Here is a 24,107-nt window from a genome sequence, read left to right as displayed (position 1 = left end):
TCTATGATTTTAATTACGTTGATAGGTAGTCTAATGTATTTCATGATGTGGGTTGCCATATAGCTCAGGGAGGACTTACCTAGGGTTGTTCTACCCGCCATATTCAGGAACTTTGTTTTCCAACCACTAGGTTTTGATTTAAGGTTGTCCGTAATAAATTGGAAGTCCTTCTTTTGGGGTTTACCACCAAAGATGGGGAATCCTAGGTATTTCCCAAAGGAGGTGCTCTGATTAATTTTGAGAAATCTAGAAGTAACACTAATTACTTCGTCTGAGCATTTCTTGGAAAAAAGGAGTTTGGATTTGTTAATGTTTATCTTTTGACCCGACCAGTTGCAAAAGGAACCAATGGTGCTGGTAATAGACGCACAACTATCTTCTGTACCTTGGGACATTAGGACAAGGTCATCGGCAAAGAACAAGTGTGATAGGTTTGGCCCATGAGAACTAATTTTTATGGGGGCCCAACTTTTACCGCTAACTGCTTTATCAATGTAGTGCGAATGTACTTCCATACATAGAATAAAGAAGTATGGGGACATGGGGTCTCCTTGACGGATACCCCGAGTGGGGTTGAAGAATTCAATTCTTGTGCCATAGATGAGAATGGAGGTCTTACTAGTGCTAATACATGACATGATAAGGTTTATAAGCTTGGTGGGAAAGTTGAAATAATGAAGGGTATGTTTTATAAAATACCACTCAATTATATCAAAGGCTTTCTCGAGGTCTATTTTTGCCATGAAGAAGCCCTTTTTCCCTTTAATTTTCCTAAAATGGGATACTACTTCCTGGATAATGATCGTGTTGTCCACTTCTTAACGATTCTTAAGGAAGCTAGTTTAGCAAGGGTCAATCAGCTTATTCATGAATGGTCTTAGTCTTCTTGAGATAGTTTTGGTGATTATCTTATAAGAGGTGTTACACACGCTTATAGGGCGAAAGTTCTTGAGAGAAGTAGCATTCTTACACTTAGAGATGAGGTATATGTGAGTGGAATTTATAGGGTCTAGAATGGTTCCCTCCCTGAAGGCTTGTTGGCATAGATTGATGACAGAGGGGCCAACAGTGTCTCGATATTTTTGGTAGAAGAAAGGGTGGAGGCCATCCGGACCCGAAGCCTTGAAAGGATGGTAGGAGTAAACTGTGGCTTTGTTCTCTTCCATAGTAGGAATGCTACTAAGGAATGGATGATCCTCAAGTTTAATCGTGGTTGGCCCATTCACCATAGGAGGGATTTGGGACTGATTATGCTGGATGATATTGTTATGCTCATGTATCCATGATCCCTCATCAGATTGGAGGGAGTGAATAATTGTTCCTCCTACGTCTATTTAGGGTGTTGATGTGGAAAAACTTAGTGTTCACATCCCTCTCCTGGAGCCAACTAATTCTAGATTTCAACTTCCATAAATCCTCCTATCTTTTTAGGATATTGTTCTACTTCTTGACTAACTTATGTTCTAGGTCTAAGAGGAAGTCATTAGTCGGATAGTTCCTATAATTATGGATGCCCCTAATTCTGCTAAGGATGGTCTTTTTCTGATGGAATATGTTCCCAAAGGTTTCTTTATTCCAAGTGGTGGAATTGTTTTCAAAGTTTTAGTGGCTTCAATTAGGTTAGAAGCAGCAGCCCAGGAGTTTTTTACAACATTTGGAAACTCAGGATGTGAGGTCCACATGGATTTGAATCTAAAGAGATGATTTTTAGTGGTAGCTCTAGTTCTGTTAAGGGAAAGTAGAAGGGGACAGTGATTCGAGTGAGTCCTAAGAAGGTGAATGACTTGGGCATTAGGATGGAACAACAATCAATCCTTGTTTGCAAATTCTTTCAAAAATAAGAGCTTTCCTGTTTTTTAAACGGTTATTGATCCAAGTATATCAACTTCCTTTAAAACCCATATCAATAAGTTCGCAGTGATTAACAATATCCCAAAAATCTTTACTACTAGTGTTATTTATTGGGTTCCCACCTTTTTGTCTACACTATTTAAGATTTCATTAAAATCTCCACCAATTAACCATTTGTCATTATAGTTATTTTTAATAGTACGAAGGTTTTCCCAGAGAATTCTACGCATATTCCTGAAAGTACTAGCATAGATACTACTAAAAAGCCAGTGATCGTTAGTGTCACTTACCTTGATCATAGCGTGAATTTCCTGGCCCGTAGTGGCAATCTCATCAAGCTCCAGTATGATATCGTCCCATAGCACAACAAGCCCATCAGAGTTGCATATTGTCGAGACCTTGATCATTTGGTTGAAGGGAAAATCGTCTAGTAAGATTTGGTGGCTTTGAATTTTTATTTCCAGTAGCACCACTAAGGGAGGCCTACGCCAATCCAGAAGGGATCTAAAGTTCCTTCTAAAGTCAGGTCTGTTACCCCCCCCCCCTATATTTCCACACTATGATAATCATAGATCTATTCATGTTTGGGGCATTTATCTTCAGATTCCTTCTTAAAACCTCTACATGAATGTTTTGTTTCTCCCTCACTCTGGGGTTCATTATTAGCACATAATTCCCTATGTCTAGGTTGAATGGGGTCTTGATATCTATCAAGCTTTTCGATAGATTCGGGAGAAAAATAAGGATGATTTTTTTCCGAATCTCTCTTGAAATATCATGACCTTACTTCTGTTAATACTGAGACTTATGTTCTTGTTTCTCTCATTATTTCTAGTTTCTCTTCTATATCCCGCGAGTATTTGTTTGTACTGGTGCTACTGGAACTAAGTTCAAGGGAAGGGGTACTTGGGATGATATGGCAATGTTGGAAGCTGTTTGAGTTCCTCTGCTTGCCATTGATCCGGTTGGAGTTGTATTTGGCATAATCGGAGCCACACCCAATGTCTTCCTTTATAGCATCCAGTGGTGGTAGATGGGGTCCATGTCCTGGAGGTTCCTAAGGACTGGGTTGAGAATCGGGGTTTCCAAGAGTGAGGGGGGCTGCATGGGGGGTGGAATAGGGGGTTTCCCAAGTAGGTATGTGGAAGAAGGGCATGATTGGATTTTGGAAGCTCATCCGCGCATGGAACATATTCGTCAGCCAAAGGTGATTGTTGTATGTTTCCATCGCCATTCCCATCCCATCTGACACCACCTAGGCTAGGATGGTAGGGTTTTGGATTAAGATTATTATCTCCTTGTTGTCCAACAGTACACTGAAGGTCATGGTTTAACCTTGGAGACCCATCTCCAGCCAGGACGATGGAGGGGTCAAAGGTGGGGGTAGGCTCGCGTACACAGGGGTGGTCCCTGGCAGCTGGTCACTAGGAACAATGGTATGGGGTTGTTTTGGTTCATTATCAAAGGCAGTGTGTTTCCTGCGTTACTTTGTGTTCTTAGTCTTTGTCTTCTCAGAATGGAGGATAGTGGAGTCCTGGTCATTTTTATAAGGGAAAGAGGGATACTGAGTGTTGGAAGTAGTAGTTCTATTATGATGAACTCCTGAGACTTGGGAACAAGGAATAAGGGAATTATTTGGAGTATTGGATATTCCTAAAGAAGTAGTGACGTTAGTGGGGTAAGGGTTGCTAGAAATAGGGGTAAAAAATCTAAAGCAGCTGCTACATCAGATACTCCAGTTGGAGGCGAGCTGTCCAAAAGCATGGCTGAGAGGGCTGCCACGTCAATGAGGGGATAGTTGGAGGTAACTTTTTGGGGCATTGAAGGGTCATTTTGTAGGGCCCTATATGTAGGGTATAGGGGTCGTTGCTCTTTAATTGGTTCTCGCGAGGGGCTATTGTGCGCGTCGGGCGATTGTTTTTCAGACATCTCTCTAAAGTTGCTAGAAGAGTGTTTGGGGAGTGGAGCTACTACTCCATCATCATTGCTTATGTCAATTCTATTGCCAGATTTGGCGTGAGGCGCACTTTTTGAGGGATTATTAGCTAAGTCCCCATTGGGGGTGTTTTGTTTTACCTGGGACTTTTCAACATATCTATAGACTTGAGATACTAGAAACTTACTCGTACTCGCATGGAAAAGTTTAACATTTATATCATTCTTCATCGGGTGTTGGGTAGCTCCATCTTGATGTTTCTTTATTTGGCCTTTACGCCCTTTTTTGAATGTGACAATTTCCCAGCTTACCTCATTGTGTTCCTCTCTCAGATTGCTCTGTGTCTGGATATCCTCATGTACTGTGTTTGGTGTTTGTCTTTGGGTTTACTTGTGGTAGTACAACTCAAATGTGTATGCCCAATTCTGCCACATAGGTTGCATAGTATGACTGCACCTTCACACACGATTCTCTGCTTGAGATGATCGATGAATATATGTTGTTTTACCGGTACTCCAATGGGTACTTCGATACATATGCATGCATATCGTCCTCAAATTGTTGACGATGTGCATACATCAGTTTTTACCAGTCGACCAAGCCTGCTCCCTATTCTTACCAGCACAGTGTGATCGTAGTACTCCGTTGGTAGTTCTGGGAGGCGGATCCGTATAGCTGAGTACGTTTTGTCCGCTTCTGAGGCTACGAAATTTGGATGCCATTTTTTTTATTGACAGGAAGAAGCCATTAATGAACTAGGACCCATTTTGTAGAGCTAGTCGCATGTTTTCCTCTTTAAGGAATTTAACAATATAATAATCAGAACCCAGGTCTATTAAAATTATTTCTTCGGAGAGGCGCCAAAGAGTACTTATTTTCTTTTTTAAGTAATCGTGGCTCATATTTCTTCCTAGTAGGTTGATAATAATAGATAACGGCAATGGCTTTTGTATTCTGATTTTCTCCTCGGTGGAGAGGGTTATGTGGTCCTCTTTATAGCTTTCTTGGGCATTGCTATTATCAGTTGTTTGATTTTGTGTGGGGTTACCCACAATTACTGTATCTCCGACGTCAATCTCCATATCAGGCTCCTGATTGACCATTAGGACCGATTTGATAAGGGAATTAATGAATGACATTGGTTTATTAATTGTTGTATGAGCAGAAAATTGAGATGATATGTCTAGGATCATCTCACAATTATCAGGTGGGTCAGGGTTGTTTGGTGGGATATTGTCTGGGTGAGGCATTTATTTTAATGAGAAGCTAGACTCTCTCTCTCTTATGTAAAAGATTACCTATTTTTTTCCTCTCTTTTTTCTTGCACACAAATATGAGCATGCTGATGGAAACACATGCAAAATTAAATTATAAGTGTATTGAAATAAAGATCAATTGACATGATCGGTTGGCCATTTTGGTTTAAATGTGATGCAAAAGTAATTGAGAATTATGTGGCTTATATGATGAAAAATTAAAAAAAAATCTTCAAGAATTATCTTGTATTGCTTGTTTTCTGATAATTTGATCATTGTATCATTGTACTTAAGGTTAGGATTGTACTCCCTGAGGTTTTTGGAACATATAAAAAGGTGAATGTGGGTCCGTTCACCTGCCATGTGGACCGTTTGCATCTAAATGATGGTTGCTTTTATGGGATAGTCACATGTGCTTTGTTGTCAACTTACAAATTGATTTTTGTAAGTTTGTTTGCTCAAATTATTAAATTAAGAGCACAATTCCAAACTATGAAATTATGTTGATAATGCTGGTTGGTTTAACAGAAATTGTATGCCAACAATTATAGCTAAACCATGGGTATGAGAACAAAACTCCCAAAGAAGATTTGATATGAGATGAGTTTATTTAACATGTAGCAACACATGTATGCATCACACCAACAAGGTTTCCCTATCATAATTAGTTCAAAGTCAAGAACCAAATAATTTTCATTTAAAACTTGAACGTGCGATATCTGATTTGATTGCTCCACCACGCACAAAGTTGGATCTCCAAATGAGGTTAGGGTGAATGCTAGATTTTCTAACATTAGGGGGAGAGATGATTGACAGCTCAAACTTATGAGATGAATTATTTAGATCCTTGTTTAAAAAAAAGTGAACTTGAAGTTCAAGAGATAATTCATTTGCATAATGTTGCAAATTAGTTGCCAGATGAATTTGATGACCCTGTGTTATAATTCAACTGCAAATGCTCCAATGAGAAGTCCTTGAAAGACAGGGTCTATGGTACGCCTAAAGCGTGATAGACTAATCGATTCCAAATGAAAAAACTTCTTAAGGAAGGAGAGGAGAAAATGAAAAGATGATCATGATAATAAGGCAAGTGCTTTAAAAGGAGCAAGATGACATAACATTCCATAAAACCTTGGCAAAAGGTTCAGGTACCAGAAATGATGAAATATGAAGAGATCTCGATAAGTTATGTCGTATTGGAATTGAGTCAAAAGATCGTCGATGGTATCTTTGATATGAAGTAGTGCTCAATGCTACAGATGGTGATGAGGATCTTGAATTCATATCTGTCATATAATGTGGACAGATAAATGATTGGCCAAATTAAATGCACAATTCAAGTATGTTATGTTTCACTTTGAAAAGTGATGTTTTGGACTTATAGTCCATTGATCAAGATATAATTTCAGTGGGGTACAAATAAATTATTGTGCGAAAGTATAACCATAAGATATAAAGTGCGATTTGTGCCTTGGGGCATAAAGAGTTTTTCGCAAAAGTCCTTACATTATTAAATGGGAAAAAGGATGAATTTACCCCCGAACTTTGATGTACGTCTATGCCCTCCGTTATACTTTGGGTCCATCTCAGCCCCTGCCGTCCAATTATCGGTACACACATGCCCCTCTCACTAATGGCCCCCTCATCCTATACACGTGTCTTAATCCTAATCAACTACCCGTTTGATCATTATTTTTAACCCATAAACTAACAACCCGCCCCATAAACCCATACCCACCCGATTCCCTCTAAAATATTCAATTAAAAGACCCAAATCTTCCGGGTCTCATTATAAACAAATAATTCAATCAAATTGATATTGAGATGGCCCTTGAAGCTTTGAATTCTCCAACTGGTACTTCAAATCGCAGACGTTTCAATTTGAGAGCAAAGGTCAGTAGCAACTTCGGTACCTTGAGAATTGGACTAAGGGAAGAGATCTAAGAGGCCACGGAGTATGGATCGCCAGCCGACTGAAGAGGGATATTTGGCGCTTTGTTTGATTATGCTTGCGTGGAGCGATGGCTCTGTTAATCAGGTACGATCTCTACCATCGTCAGTGACAGTGATGAAAATTCATGCGCCGTGGGAGAAGATGGAGGAGAAGATGTTGTATAAGTGTTCGGTTTATGGTAAGGGATTTGGATCTTATAAGCTTTAGGAGGACATAAAGCTAGTCATCGGAAACTCGTCGCCGGTGGCGGCGGAGGAGATGATCAGTCGACTACCTCTACTACTACTAATGCTACCGGAACTACTATCTCCGGTAACGGTAACGACAGTGGAAGACTCATGAGTGTTCGATTTGCCACAAATGTTTTCCTACTGGACAAGCTTTGGGAGGACACAAATGATGTCACTACGACGGCGGTAACGCTAATAGTAGCGTTAGCGCTAGTGTCGGAGTTACGACGTCAGAGGGCGTGGGGTCTACAATCAGCCACCGTGATTTTGACTTGTACATTCTGGCGTTGCCGAAATTCTGTCCTGGATTTGGTTCCGGCGAGGATGAGGTAGAGAGTCCACATTCGGCGAAGAAATCTCGGCTATCTCTACCTCCAAAATTTGAATTATTCCACTCAATTCTCATTTTTCAACTCTCAAATTTTTTGTGTTTTTGATTTTGTAGTGATTGAATTGAAAATTGACAGGGAGAAATGAGTAGAGTTTGTGTAGAATTAATGGAGATTGAAAAAGAAGTAACGGAAAAAATGAGAGATGGTGATGATGAAGTGAAGAGAATTCTTCCATGGACTAAACAAATTACAGTAGGAGGAATTGTGAGATAGGAACGAGATCCGGAAGATTTGGGTCTTTTAATTGAATATTTTAGAGGGAATCGGGTGGGTATGGGTTTATGGGGCGGGTTGTTAGTTTATGGGTTAAAAATAATGATCAAACGGGTAGTTGATTAGGATTAAGACACGTGTATAGGATGAGGGGGCCGTTAGTGAGAGGGGCATGTGTGTACCGATAATTGGACGGGAGGGGCTGAGATGGACCCAAAGTATAACGGAGGGCATAGACGTGCCATTTATCAAAGTTCGGGGGTAAATTCGTCCTTTTTCCCTAATTAAATAGAGATATACTCTCACGTGGTGGATACAATGAGACTTGTTTCAGTCTGGCAATTGATGAAATTCTTGAATATGTTTAATGAATGGTTGTCATGTCTAGCTAGACGAAGAAGGTTATATGAAAATCCTTGAAGGATTGTGAGATTTCTTAACATAAAGGAGGATCAATTCTGCACTCATGAAAATGATTGAAAAATATCATGTATTAGTACAATGAGTGCACATACAGATTATTGATTATGCAGATGCCAGAAACTATGTGATTATTTCTTGAAATGAGATATTCCAACCACCATGTAAGAAGATAATGTTGTATGTATAACTCGATTGAAGTGAGGGTACATCAAGGAGACTGGACAAAGTACATTTCACCAAAGTTCTTCTTCGCACGATCTTTAACAAAACGGTGAGATAGAAGTTCAACAGATCAGTTCAAGTGATGATCTTGTAGACTTACTTATTAAGGCGTTGCTAATATCAACATTTGAGAAGTTGAAATATGAAATTAAAATGCATCGTCTCCAAGATATCAAATAAAGTTTTATTGGGGGACTAAAATGCGCGTTGTACTCTTTTCCTTAACCATGATTTTGTCCCAATTGGGTTTCCCGGTAAGGTTTTTAATGAGGCAGCACTCAAGGTGTATTATGAGATGTGTGTACTCTTTTTCCTTCACTAGGCTTTTTCTCATTGGATTTTTCCTAGTAAGGTTTTAACGAGACACGTTATCTATGGACATCCAAGAGGGAGTGTTATAAATTCCTTGAATGAGTGAATTGTCCATTGAGTTAATACATGAACAACTATCCATATTCCCTAATAACTATGAACTTTTTTGGATAAGAATGTATTTATTTATTATGACATTTAATATGGTGACTTTTGGAGTGACTTCTCAACCTATAAATAGGATTGTTCTTTCACCATTGTAAAGACACACATGATGAGACAAGAAGACAAAAATAAGATTTACTATCCATATATCTTGTATATACTACTTGTAGTATATTGCTTATATTTTACAACAAAATAAAATTTCAAGTTGTTATTTTGTATGCATATGCAGGTTTAATATTCATGCACCACATGTTATATATGACCGTGTTCTAGTCGATGCTTATTGTGCCTGATGTGATGTGCGAAAATGTAAGAAGTATACGATTTTGCCCGCAAAGTAGAGAAGAGACGAGCTAAAGTAGGAAGATTTTGATGATATTGTAAGGTTCTAATTAACAAAATTGTGAATTAAGACTTGTAAGGTGTTGATATGAATGAGCATTTTGTGGAAGAGATATGCTGATTTGTTTACTGGAATGATGTAACATTACTTTAGCATTACGAGGAACAAATTGAAGGCGCAAATGAACAAATTGTTGATCAAGATTGGGGCGTTAATGAACAAGATGTAGCAGGCGTTAATGATCAAGATTTAGGCATTAATGAGCAAAATGTTGTTCAAGATGATGTAGATCAACTGAATAGATGATATGATTTATGAACCAACAAATGCAGACATTGATACTTTGTTACTTGTCTCTTTAGTTCGAACTTGTGTGGGGAATAATATGCTTTTTTGGAGTGAATCAATAATAATCAAAATACAATGAAATATTCAAGGGAACTTTATTTATGTATGTATGTCTGCCTTCATACATATGTAATTCTTCAAGTTTTTGACCAAAAACATCCCTACGCTATATTCACATCCTTGAAAATGGAACACAGGCAGATTTCATGGAGTCTCCGACTGCCGGAGCAGGACTCAAAATCCTGTCAAACATAGAAGAAAACATCAAGGAACAGCATGCCCAAGTTAAAGACATCAACAAAATAATAGAATAAAATTGATGGGGAAAAAAAACAAATCACCCTCTACATCGATTTAGATTGATTATTGATTCAAATCACAACCAAACCAATTTAATCAATTTTTAAAATATTAATTTAAATATAATATGCATTTATCATAATTTAACAACCGGGAATAACAATCCTTTTGGCCCTAAAAATGATGAACTCTCCTATCCTAACCTTTGACTAATATACACTTTGGGTCATTAGTTATTGATAAACTATGATTTTAATTTTGTAATATTTAATAAAATAAACTTAAGGTTTAATCCATTGTCGTCTCTTAAACTTGTTAACAAATTTTATTTGGATATTCAAATTATAATTTGTTTTAATTGAGCATCCAAACACATGAAAATGTTCCTATATTAGACACTTTTTGAAAAAAATATTGTGTGTTGTCAAGTATTTGTTACATAGATAAATTAACTAATTAAAGTATACCACTTTCTTTAATTATACACATCAATCTGACAATCTCTATTGGAAAAGAACTAATGTTTTACAGTTATTGAGGCTAATATGTATAATGTTGAGAACTTTAAAGGTTGACAACTAGGTGTGTTTTAATATATAGATGGTAACGGTTAAGATAGAAAAAATTGTTCTAAAAAATAGCAACATTTTGCATTGGCAAAGAGTTTTTTAAATCACTTGGCGCTTTTGTATTGCTAAGTTGTTATATTTTTATTTTTTTTTAAATGCTTATTTAGAAACTCTATTGTTTGATAACTTTTTATATTGTTGTTTTTTTTTTCTATGTTCAATTCAAATAAAAAATCGGGTAAACCAAATTAAATTGACCTAAAATTAGTCGAATTAACAAATGCAGATTTATGTTTAGGCTCTTCAGTCAACAATTAGTTTATTTAAAGGGTGTGGTGCACCCATAATTTTTATATCCTTAATTCGTCATTGGAGTAATTGTGCGAGAATTAATAATAATTAAAACACAATGATATGTTCAAGGAAACTTTATGTATGTCTACATTCATACATATGTAATTCTCTGTGTTTTTGGCAAAAAAACTTCCCTATATACTCTATATTCACAAGTCACAACCTAAATTGCATCCTTAAAAATTGTCCATGTGAACAAAACACATCCCTAAATAGAATATTGGAAAAGCATGTCCAAGTTAATTACATCAACAATTTTAGAGTATAAATTTGATGAAGAAGCAACATATCACTTCCCAAAATCACATCACATGTGAATAGGGGTGTCAAATTGGATGGGTTAGGTTGAAATTAGACAAGTCAAAATGAGCCCGACTCGGTGACGCCCAAGAGTTACTTAGGCCAAAATGAGCTGGCTTAAAATGAACTAAAAGCAAACCAGAACTCAATCCGCTCAATTCTTACTAAGTTTTTTGTTTTGTTTTACATGGAAATCATGACCCTCTCTTAAACAGATACACCTCACAAGAATTTCCCAGACACAAACACTATGTTGCTCAGATTTAAAAATGAAAAAATTACATAACTACACAACATTTCTTTCCATATTCTCTAAAATTCCCTATCATTTCAAAATATTACAAAAATCCATATTTCCCTCTCCTTCATTCCTTTTCCGGATACATAACTCATAGCCCTCCAACCCAGCGATTTTTGTTCCTATTTTCACGCCTGAATACCTCCCACATATCAGCAGTTGTCCCCATCGCTCCATTTTTTGAATTTCAAATCTATTCTCTCTCCAGTTCATCGATTTCAAGTTCCTAAAGAGGTAGAACTATTTCTTCATCAATTTTTTCTTCTTTCCAGTTCTTCAATTATCATTTTAAAAAAAATAAAATTATCCTTTTCATCTACAATTTTCTAATACATATGGATTATGCTCCCTCTTTTAGTATCGAACATACCCAATTGGTTTTACCTATTGGAGATATAGTACTTTGTGTATTTGATTCTGATGATGGAAATTTTCATAAAAATACATATAAACAACGAAACGACCCATTAATCATGAAGAATTTGAGGTCGAAAAAGGATGCATGCTCGAGTTCTATATCTACTGTTGGAAAAACTCCCAAAAAGGAAAAAAAGTTGGATTTGTCGTTACACGACCATCACTATCAAACTTGAAGATTTTCAATGTATCTCATTTATTTTAATTCTTAAATTAGTCTTTGTTAGTGTTAACACTACTTTGATACATCACTGCTACAGTAGCCTTTGTTTTATGCAATGTATCATGCTCACATTTAAGGTATTTAATGTTTTTAAATTTTCGATTAGTGTTTATCCTGCTCAATATAACTGTACTTGATACATAAACACTACCTAATGTATAATTTATATGTATCAAGTTCTACAATGTATCTTCAATCTTATTCAAATTTAAAAGGCTATATAGACAATACCAAATCAATTGTGTTATGTATTTGCATTCTTTAAATGTAACAAAGATCCATCAACAACATGATACATATAATACCTATTAGTCATAATTACCCAGTCTTCCATACTTATACATTAAAAAAAGAAGAAATCAGCATATATCTGATACTTTATATCAACAACACACTAACTCATAGCTCTAAAAACCTATTACATCTACGTCAAACTAGAAATGTATCAATTTGTATCAATTAGTTCTTAATTATACATTTAATTAAATTTTATAATGTATCTACTTCTTCTTGTAGTGACTGCGAAATGTTTGTAGCTGCCTTAGTTGAGTTCCTTAGCGATAAAATCAACATCTCATCAGATGGTTTTCGAGTTGAATATCTTTGCACAAGATATGGAGCATTGTATATGAAAATACGATAGTGAAAAGTCCATGGCATGATGTGTTTTCGATAAAGATGATCCACCAAGTCACTTCATTCCATCACCTCAAGATGATTTGGTTCATGTAGAATAGTGATTATGTATCCACACACAAAGTTGAACTAATACATAGCTGCAATTGTACTAGATACATTAGAAAAACTATTGTTTCATGTATCATTAAAAAAAATACATTTTTATTAATTATCTTAACGATCTATAAATAACATAAGTACCAGATACTTATTATTGCATACTCATTATTAAATGTATCAAAGATACATCAACAACATGATACATTTAATACCTATTAGTCATAATTACCCATTCTTCCATACTGATATATTAAAAAAAATCACATATATTTGATACTTTATATCAACAACATACTGACTCACGGCTCTAAAAATTCATTACATATACGTCAAACTAGTAATGTATTAAGTTGTAATCAGTAATGTATCATGAATTATATATCCATATACAAATTCAAAAATCAAAAAAATATTTATTAAAGCACAAAAAAAATATAACAAATAAATTCACATGTATTTGATACTTTATATTATCAACACACTAACTTAAAGATCTAAGGGCACATTACATATACATCAAACTAGTAATGTATCAATTTGTAATCAGTAATGTATCACGACTTATATATCAATATACAAATTCAAAAATAAAAAAATAGAGGAGATACATAGCAAATTCAGACAATTGCACCGGTTGATACATCAAAGCTTAGTACCTCACCAATATTTTGTTCGATTTTATCAATACATAAGGGATACATAGCAAATCCAACCTCACGTTTCTTCACCTCAACGTATAACTTTACTCCCATATCATTCCTAATAATCAGTGGAGATGAATTACCTTCTACAATGTATCAGATCTCATTTTTTCTTCAATTCATCAATATTCAACTCACCTGTAGTGGTTGAAATTAGATTCACGAATGAAATATTTTCCCCAACCACTTTCACATCGTATCATTCATATCTAACCTCACTTTTCCATATTCCTGAATGCCTCAACAAAATTGAGATATTCATTTATATATCTTATCAAATTTTCGACAGAAGTTTTGAATCTTAGTGGAAAGTTTCTCCGACGAAACAGGGAGAATGATGAACAAAGATTTTGTATTTTGAATAGGTTTATTATGTTAGTAGCTACGTTTCAGTGATTAACAGTAAGGCGTAAATTATGGGATTGTAATTAGATTTTTTCCGTTTTGTTTTCCTTTTTAAGCGCAACAACTGCACATATAATGTATCAAAATAAATGTATCCGGACAACCAGTTATGTATCCAGATGGCTGATATTTTAAGTGATTTTTGTAAAATAGGAAAGATTAGGGATATGATGTAATTTAGGTCTTACACTATGAGATTTATATAAGTTATACTAAATATAATAGGTGAAACGTATACTTGCTGATAATATACAAATACAAAAGAAGTAATTATATATAATTTTTGAATATATACAAATAAGGCCTAAAAAGTAAAAAAAAAAATGCAATAAACATTGATACGCTAAATTCACATAATCATAACAACATAATGTGAAATGTATGCATAGAAATACAAATCACAAAAACATACAAAATAAATTATATGAATACCTCAATTTTTTCACCATCATCTTGGTCCATTGACCCAGTCTCACCCAGATTTATCTTCTTCTTTAGATATTTTTGATTCAGTATCGATAGATACAATTTCTTTTACTTTCCATTTACTTTTTGTACTCGCTTGAACCATCTTCCTTTTGTGTCCCTCTTTTGAATTAAAATCTTGCATAACTTATTGCATCTTCATATACAAATGAAAATCTTTTAAATTTTTTTAAATACCTCGAATAATTCTATCAAAAGAAGTTTGTTTAGTCATGATTTGTATGTATCTATGGAGATTACTGAAAAACTAAAAGAAATTAGAGGAACATACAAATACAAATCAAAACACGAAAGATTGAAATCGTCGGAAGAGAAATAAAAAAAAGTAACCGCAAGAAGTTACCTGAAATTGTAGGAGCACAATTTGAGAGGGAGGCACGAAATTTTTGAAATTTGAAAGCTGATTGTGCTTGAGTGAATTAAGGAGAAAAATCAAAAGATTATGATAAGAGGGAAATGTTATTTGTATAATCGGGAAAAAACAGAAATTATGATAATATAAATGTACAAATCCAAAAGTGGTTCCTATTAAATAGAATGAAACGTTTATGATAAATATATAATTAAGTGGTATATATTTACTTAGTCGCGTCATTTTTTCAATTCCTAATTAGGTGTCAAATAAAGTATTGGGTATAACCATATAAATTTGTTATTAAAATAATAATATAGATTTGTTGTGTAATTTTTTTAACTTTGATTTCAAGAGCAAATATACGACTTGTGTTTTTCTAGTTACATAGAATTTCCAAATAATCATAATTTTTTAAATTTAAATATTCAAATCTCTCCAAATAAGCTTAAAGTTGAACAAAATTACCATGCATCCATAAGAATAAACTTCAATCATCAATTTTTAAAATAATAAAAAATTTAACAAATTCATTTAACATTCTTTTAATTTTTTTTTTATTATATATATATACGCTCAATCACACATGACTGGAATATATATTAAATTAATTGAAATTTCAATCATATGTATCTAACCGCAGAAGTAAAAACAAAGTTCTTTCATCCAAAAACTATCTAAGACTATTAAGTATATTCATATAAAAAAATATAAAGATAGGACAAATTACTTAACTACACCCTTTTACTTACCTTAATATCCATTTATTCCTACTTATTTTAAAATTTTCAAAAATCCCTTATTTTACCTATGTATCCCGTCCACAACGCTATGTATCCCGCTATGTGGAATGTATCAAACGCTATGTATCCCGTGCACAACGCTATGTATCCCGCATGTATCCCATGCACAACGCTATGTATCCCGCTATGTGGAATGTATCAAACCTAATGTATCCCGTGCACAACTCTATGTATCCCGCTATGTGAAATGCATCAAACCTAATGTATCCCGTGCACAACGCTATGTATCTCGCAAACATCATTTTTATGGGATTTTTGGTAAATAAAAAACTAGAAGGGATAGGATGTTATTTAGTACTTATAATATGTGGTTCCTATAATTTATACTAAATTTTATTTAGATGTGAAAATCAAAATACGACGGTCCGTGAATTTTTTTTAAAAGATTTTGAATATGAGAAATATGTTTATGATCCAATTTTTGTCAAATCAAATAATAAGCCCAAATGGTCCGAAGCGTTGGTTCGTGTCGTCCAGCCCACTACTAGGAGCGGACGAATAGTTTATGAAGTTTAGAGAGAGAAAAACATACTGTTTAGAGAGAGAAAGTTTGGGAACGAAGGAGCACGAAGACGAACCAAGAACCTTATTTTACTCGACAAATACATACGTATATACGTCAATTTAGGCACTTGTTGTCTGTATAAGCAACGGGGCATATCGTAGGAGATTGAAATGGCTTCACAGATTCTAGGGCAAATATCTTTTGCTTTGAATTGACGTGTTTTTCATCAAAGAAAAACCCTAGAACCAAGGAGAAACCTTCAGACTTGACGCATTGCTAACCTTACCTGCAATTCCGGCACAATTGAGGTATTCCTTTTGATTCCCAACTTTTACAAACCCTAGAATTTGGACTTCATTCAATTTCGTGCAAACCCTAGAGTTCAATTGTTCATTTACATAACAGGGGAGTGTGAAATAGAGAGTTTGCATATGTGGTGGTGCTAATTGCTTAAACTGTTTTCACAAGAGCTCAATTTTACGTGACAAGTAGTTGTTGACGTGTGTCAACAAGTGAAACTATTTTGTCTTTGAGCTTGATTTCATTTGACTTGTTTGAAGCTGTTGATCATATAATTATTGTGCTTTTGCAAATACGTGAGGCATGGGAGGAAGTTGCAACAATGCTCCTGCCTTTCGGGCATCTTTTTGTATTTGAATTCTGTTTGTGAGTTTTGGTGTCTAGTCGCGCAAATGTGCCACTAGGTTGACATGCAATCATGAATGAACTACTTTTATTTTTTGACTGCTACATTCTAGAGACTGAGATGTTAGTTTTTAATAGATTCAATGCTTCACATGCTATACTTAATGGATAGGTATAGACTACGAACAATCACACTCACACGAATGCACTCGCACTAGAACATGTAATAATGATTTATCTTGGAAAAGTATCAAAGATGCATCCTGGATTTGATGTTTATGGGTGCCTACACCTCAATTAATACAATAATAACTGGATTTACTATCAAATATCTATAGATATTTAGTGGATTTCGTAGTGCATAGATCTGCACAAAAAGCTACTTGGTTCACGTGAACTCACATGTTACATTGTGGATCCACCCGTGATAACTACAATCAAAATTTGAAAAAGGAAAACCATTTATAGTGTGCATGGAATGATGTTTCTTTCTCCAAGTGGCTTATGGTTCAATATAAGCTCTTTTCTATTGTGTACCATTAATTTGTACAAAGATTTTTCCCATGGATATTATGGAAGATATTGTAAGGAAGTTTTATCTTTTCTTTTGTATACTTGCTGTTACATACTGAAATATAGGAAAGATCAACGTGGATCCTCCATCGGAGCTTATTCAATCAGCTTTCTTTAATAACTATTGCATAAGAACTTAATGTATAGCTGCTATGGATATTGGACATGTTACTTGCTGTCTTGATCTTGAAAAGTTTGTAGAAAGCAAGGTGAAGTGAGAAAGGGAATTGAGACATGTAGTTCTTTGTCCCTGGATGGTCCATATTTACACTATCTATACATTTGTAGACCAATTGGTGGAGCATGTCTTGCCCCTCTTTGAACCTATAAATATGTTTGTACTCTAAAGTATTAAGAGGCATTAACATAGTTCATCAAGGTCTATATCTCTTTCCTAATGTCTCATAGAGTCATTGTAAGATATGCTAATAGTCATTCTCTCCCTTCTCTAAGTATATCTATCCATTTAGCAATATATGTTTCTGGTAGTTTTGTATCTAGCAATGTTACTTTGGCGGCATATGCTTCCTTGTTTCCAGCATAACTGAATCCCAGAGATCTTACGTGTGAAGTGGCTTTCTTTGTAAGAGACCTGGATTCTCTGGTGCCATTATTCCTTTTTCTGCAGTTATACATTTCACCTTTACCCGTAATGGACTGTTTACGAAGTGGGGTATTTTTTCTCTTTTCTTTTGCATTTATTCAAGAAAAAGTTGGACGGGATTGAGGCTGCCTGGAATAGTGCCTTAAGTTCATTAGTACAAAAGGTAATTAAAAACCCAATTCTTGCATTTAAATGATACTTTTTAAACAAGTCCGTACCTACATCCACAAAATCCAAAAGGTGTATACATCTTCTGTTATCTATGTGCTAATATCAGTTGTTACTACTTTCTCTTGGTGTTTCAGTTCCTGCATGGTGTCTTAAGTGTTGTCTTGTCTTGTCTTTAGGAATTTGATCAAGGCTTGTGCTGATGGAGGGAAAGACCCTGTAGCTTTTAAGGTGGGAATGCATGGATGTGGTGCGGAATCTGATCCCATAGCCAATGCTGAGGTTGATCCCATGGGAGGAGTTTTTGAAGGTGGAGTTGGTATTGGTAACAAAACTACTCTACGGAGATCACCAATCGATGAGGTTCAAAATAAGCTTAGGTAATGTTAGCAGGCTGCTTCACTCTATCCTGCCTAAATGGAATTTAATGATTGCAGTACTTCCTCTATGCTTACAGTGAGATTTGTTGTTGTTAACAGGCAGGAGTATGATTTCCTAGAGGAAAAGAGAAGAGAGTTAGAATTTCTTGCGCAAGTATGATAGTTTGACTGGGTATTATAGATTTTCAGAAATTATCCGCTTGAACTTTTGGCATGACTTCATTCTCCTTGTTGCAGGGTGGTGATCCACTGGATTTCAAATTTGGGAATGCTACTTCACTTAGTGTTCAGTCCACTTCTCTGACAGATCAACATCCAGATCAGTTTGTGACCAGGTAATTTTTCAGAGCTCTGTTAGTTTTCTAATACTTATTATGATTGCTAATTTCTATCTGCATTCTAGTGAAGCAAAAGGTAGTTTTGCAATTACTGCTTCACCTCATGGAGACTCAGTTGAAAGTAGTGGTCGACTTGGGGCTCCTCAACTTTGTGAACCCAACAGTGCTGACAATCTCATGCTATTTGATGGTGAAAATGAATTCATTGAAGGTGTTAGGTCCTGTAGACACCCCAGTAGGAGCAATCTTACTCCGTCAGAGCAGTCATCTAAGTTGGATAGAAGTCGAAATGCAAAAGAATTGGGATTTTCTACTGCTTTTGGCGTCCCTAGAAAAGCTTACAAGCGAAGACACAGGCCCCGGTCTAATGGAGATGGCACTAGATCAAGTACCACTGATATAATTCTAGCTCGTGGTGGTCATGGCACATCTTTACCTTCACAACATTTTACTGAAGATGTTAAAGGGCTAGTTTCTGATGGTGAAAATCCAAAAGACCAGAAATCTTCTTTGAACATTTCACTGCCTTCTATGCCAAATGGTTTTATGCCTGTGGAAACTCCGTCCTCTGATAATCAGCTGGATTCTGAAATACATGGCGTTAAAGCTGCAGAGGCAACTACTTACTTGATGAATGAGGATCTGGCGCATAGCATTCCTGAAGCTAGTGCTTCCAGAGGTTTGCTGGATAACCAACATGATCAGAATTCACTCACTGGTGTCGAGGAAATGTCTATTCAGGAAGGTCTAGAAAAGCCTCAATCATCACTGGGAAAAGAAGGGGTAGGTTCTGCTGGCCAGGAAGGTCACTTGTGTACAGCTGCAGCAGAGCTTGAGAATCAAGCTAGTATCAGCCATTTAAATGGGTTAAGTTGTGGAAAGAGCGAGCAGAAAAGCATACCAATTGATGTTCAAAGCAGTGGTGCAGCAGTGGGCACAAAAGGTTTAGATTCAGAATCTTCTCGCACTCGGGCTATCCATAGTCTGGATCGAAATACTAATAATGAGACATTTACCGACCCAACAAACTTAGACTCAAATGGTGACTTGAAGGAACAACTGTCTGTGCCAGAGGGAACACCAGTTATAGAAAGCAATCTTAAAGAACAGAAAGAGGTGAAAGCTGATGACAGTTGTGGTTTCACTAATGAGATATGCAATTCTGGTCCCAAAAGTCATCAGAGTGATTTTATAGATACGTCACAGGAAGAATTTGCTGGCAGTAAATCTAATTTGCAGAGTGAGGTAAAAGATAAAATTACCATCCAAGTGGAAACAATTTCCCCATCTTCATCAGAAACTGAGAGGAAACCCAGTACAAACTTAAGTGATAGTTCCAACTCCCAAAAAGGATATGTTTGTATTGTTGGCCGTCAGGGTTCAATTGAGTCCAGAATACCTGAGCCATCCCAACATGTATCACCACATGGAGTTTTAAATCCTTCTCCTGAGGCACAAACACCTGAGATCAACCTTAAACTTGCTACCCGGGGTGATGAAGACTCAATCTTGAAAGAGGCACAGATTATAGAGGTTTTTCCCTTATTCTTTTAAACGTCGCATCCTCTTCTGGTTGAGCTTGTAAAATTATTGCTGACTGTGTTATTTGGCTGCAAATATCTAATACAATTTAACAAACAGGCGAAACGTAAAAGAATTGCAGAGTTATCTGCTGTGGCCTTTCCGTTGGAGAATCAGCGGAAATCTCAATGGGATTATGTAGTCGATGAAATGGTTTGGCTGGCAAATGATTTTGCACAGGTACGAATTAATTGACCTTTGCAGTTGGAGCCTCTTTCATTTCTGCTTTTCTAGTAGCTTTTTTCAGTGCCATACTGAATAGTTGTAACATGATTAAATTTTCATTTAGGTTCTGGGAATTTTTTTCAGTTTGTTTTTCCAAACTTGGCACTTATTTAAAAGTCTCTCTTCATGTAGGAACGTCTTTGGAAAATGACTGCAGCGACTCAATTGTGCCATGAAGTTGCTTTTACTGCACGGTTACGATTCCAAGAACAAAATAGTAGTTGCAAGCTAAAAAAGGTAGCCCATATTATGGCCAAATCAGTCATGGGTTTCTGGCAGTCGATTGAGGTACATTGATGACACAATATTATGTTCTTTTGTTACGTTTTTATTTTCCTTCCTTGAAAGAATTGTCTTTCTTTTGTTTATTTAGTTACATATGTTTTTTTTGTTCCTTTTTACTGGTCCATGAGGTTAAACAACTTTTCGATGGAGGATAATAAATCATACCCTGGTTTTATTCTTCCATTTTGCTGTTGGTATTTCCTTTTAATCCTGCTTTGGTTACACTTCTTTTGAGCCGAGAGTCTATTAGAATCAGGCTTTCTAAATGTGGGTTAAGGTTTGAGTACATCCTACCCCCCTACACTGGGTATGTTGTTGGTTTCTGTTCTTCTTGGTTGATCAATTCTTTTGTCCATTGTCAGTTGTCACATTTATCTGCCTATTGGTAGTATGTAGTACTGTAACCCCATCTGTAAATTCACATTTGAGTATGAAATATGTGATGCTATGCTGATATCATATGCACACATAAATACGCGCTCAAGCACAAACATATGTGTATGTATGTGTGTGTCTGTATTCGTTTACTTGCTTATTACTTGGTTTAGGGTACGCGCATAGCTCTTGTAACCATTTCATGACATATTTTAAGAATATCTTATGAAGATTTCTGTTATTTCAAGACCTAATTTTGGATAAAAAATTATCAAATATTTATTATATCATTATACGATTTTTTAAAGATTAGTCAAGTAACAGAAATCATAAAATTGATTCTTTAAAAATATTTAGGAGTGAAAAACTTGATTTTGTAAAGTCTAAAATGACTTATGTTAAGTCGATATTCTACTACAAATATTTGTATAACTGAAGGGACATTTATTGGAATGAATAGAAAAAGTAAGAAACATAAGTAATAACAACTCATTTAATATATATATTAATATTACCGTGTCCGGGCCAACTTTTGCGCACCTCGATTAATTTCACAGGATGCCTACCGCCTCCCACCAGCAACTAGAATCAGGTAACTCTATCCACCAAGGGTAGGACAAATGGGTAGAATCACCTAGTGTTTTTTGTCCTTGCTGTGTTTTGAACCTGAGACCTCAGGATTCTCAATCACTTCATTGACCAATAGGTCACACCCTTGGGTGCCTCATTTAAAATATATTTCATCATCTACTAATGTAATTTTAACTAATTTGAATCTCAATAATATTTTTTGTATAGACTCTTAATAGTTTACTATAATTGATTTTGCTTTATTGTCTTATTTCTTGACTGCAATGCTTTTCTTAAAACAATTTTATGTGGCTTGAGTTTGTCATGGACTTGAAATAAGATTTGACTTGTATGATAAATCAGAAAAAGGTTGAGAATGGAATTCTTTTGCTTATTATTCATTGAAAACATGTAACCCATAATTTCTTTCACCAATAAAATTAGCATCGGTCATTTGACTCATTGTTCTTAGAATAAAATTTGTAGTAATTTATCCAGCCTTGTTCATATCTAGTGTAGTTCAAATAGATCTAGAATGTAAGAATTGAACTAAATACATGTAAGAAATAAAAACTTACCTAAATAATTAAACATTGTGTTCAATTCAGATAGTAATCATGCTGTAAATTAATTTAGATTATCGTTAAAAGGACCTGAATGAAGAAAAACAAAGCACGACGACTAAAAAAGAAAGGCTATCTACCAGAAAGTCTTGTCCTATATGATTAATGCCTAATTTTGAGTGGCAATCGCGATATCATAAATAAGCATAAATCGTCAATTTTCTTACCCTTTAATGTGCAACTTATTTTAAGTAGGCGTGCGGACATCCACATTGTTTGGACATCTTTACAATTTTAGCCTTAACATGCCCTGTTGATTTTAATACAAATATGTTGCCTTTTCACAAAAAAAAATCAACTTTTGGACATGCGATTTGAGATCATGATTTCAAATCCCAAATTCTCCAAAAACTAGGATTTGAGATTCCAAATCTTAATTTCAATTTTTAAAAAATGTAAAACTTGAGTTATTTTTTGTAAAAAAATAAAAACTCGTCAGTTTAAATTTTGCAAAAAAAGACTCATGCTCGATGTGTAGAGATTGTCTCTACCATGTGAAATGATGTATTAAAGAATAACTAGTTACTGCTATTATTGATTAGTGGGTCTTTATAAAATTATATGTATTCGGAAGTTTGTAATCATAAATATTTACTTATAAAAGGAACATGGAGATATGCGGTTTATCAATGCAGTGCCTTAGGATATTTCGATATCTTGTTTATGACTATGGTTTGCTTATTTGGTAAGATTGCATAAGAATTTGGGAAATTTTGATAGTTTAAACAAATTGTTGAGTTTTCATGTTTTACGAGACTAAATACACTTAAAAAATTCAAATTACATGTTCAAACAGAACTTCAACTTCAAATCAATCTGATTTCAGATCATGATATCATATTGCATGTACAAACAGGCCCTTAAAACCAAAGTGACCTCCAAATTGAATTCTAGCTTAATCTTAATCAACGTAACAATCTAAATTTTGTCTTCCTAGATCTTTTTCTTTCTTTTGACTTTCATGTAGCCACCTTTTCATTATAGCTTATCGTTTCCCTCAACCATAAATTTAACTTAACTTGAAGTGAGGATTTTCAACCAACGACTCTCAAACTTTTCTATCCATATCTTATGTATATATAATAAAATAATAATATTTTCTCATTTATCTAAGTATGTGGAAAAGTTACTCAGTATATGTGCTTGGGAAAGGTAATAGATAACCTAACAAGATAATGGAGATGCACACAAGCTGACCTACATCACCATCATAAACAAATGTATACATAACAAAACATAAAAGTTTAATGATTTTCCGATCATATCATGATATGAAGAAAATCATTATTTAAAATGAATGAAAACCCAAAACGCCAGTAATATATATTCACGAGTTCTAGCACTAGTGGCCTAGTGGTCGATGGAGTGATTGAGAACCCTGAGGTCTCATGTTCAAAACTCAGTGGAGACAAAAAAACACTAGGTGATTCTTCTCATTTGTCCTATGATATCTGTTGTTGGTGGGAGGTGGTAGATATCCCTTGGAATTAGTCGAAGTGTGCGAAAACTGGTTTGGACAGCACGATCATAAAAAATTATATATATATATATATGTATATATGTGTATATATACACACATTTACCAATTTGAAAAAAGGAAGGAAACACCAATAATATTTCTCCAAAAATGATCAACCTTAG

At 35.1% G+C, this 24,107-nt stretch overlaps 1 protein-coding gene and 1 pseudogene across 3 annotated transcripts in view; both read left to right on the top strand.

The window, feature by feature from the left end:
* The window catches only part of LOC125871845 (chromatin modification-related protein EAF1 B-like), a 286,021-nt gene that overhangs the window by 247,838 nt on the left and 14,076 nt on the right, over positions 1-24,107 (top strand). For 2 of the 3 annotated variants that reach the window (XM_049552529.1, XM_049552531.1), the window contains exons 2-8: positions 16,083-16,407; positions 18,269-18,469; positions 18,569-18,623; positions 18,707-18,804; positions 18,873-20,340; positions 20,449-20,568; positions 20,746-20,901. In XM_049552529.1, coding sequence (XP_049408486.1) covers positions 18,327-18,469; positions 18,569-18,623; positions 18,707-18,804; positions 18,873-20,340; positions 20,449-20,568; positions 20,746-20,901 — 2,040 coding nt within the window. In that variant the 5' untranslated portion in view covers positions 16,083-16,407; positions 18,269-18,326. Of the gene's footprint in view, positions 1-16,082; positions 16,408-18,001; positions 18,085-18,268; positions 18,470-18,568; positions 18,624-18,706; positions 18,805-18,872; positions 20,341-20,448; positions 20,569-20,745; positions 20,902-24,107 lie in introns of those variants that run through there. The other variant, XM_049552530.1, reaches the window with a different exon arrangement.
* Positions 6,868-9,606, top strand: LOC125869636 (zinc finger protein ZAT10-like; annotated as a pseudogene).

This window comes from Solanum stenotomum, chromosome 7 (assembly GCF_019186545.1).
Source record: "Solanum stenotomum isolate F172 chromosome 7, ASM1918654v1, whole genome shotgun sequence".
NCBI lineage: Eukaryota > Viridiplantae > Streptophyta > Magnoliopsida > Solanales > Solanaceae > Solanum > Solanum stenotomum.
Note: the sequence above shows the minus strand (reverse complement) of the source record. Positions and strands in the feature narration are given on the sequence as shown.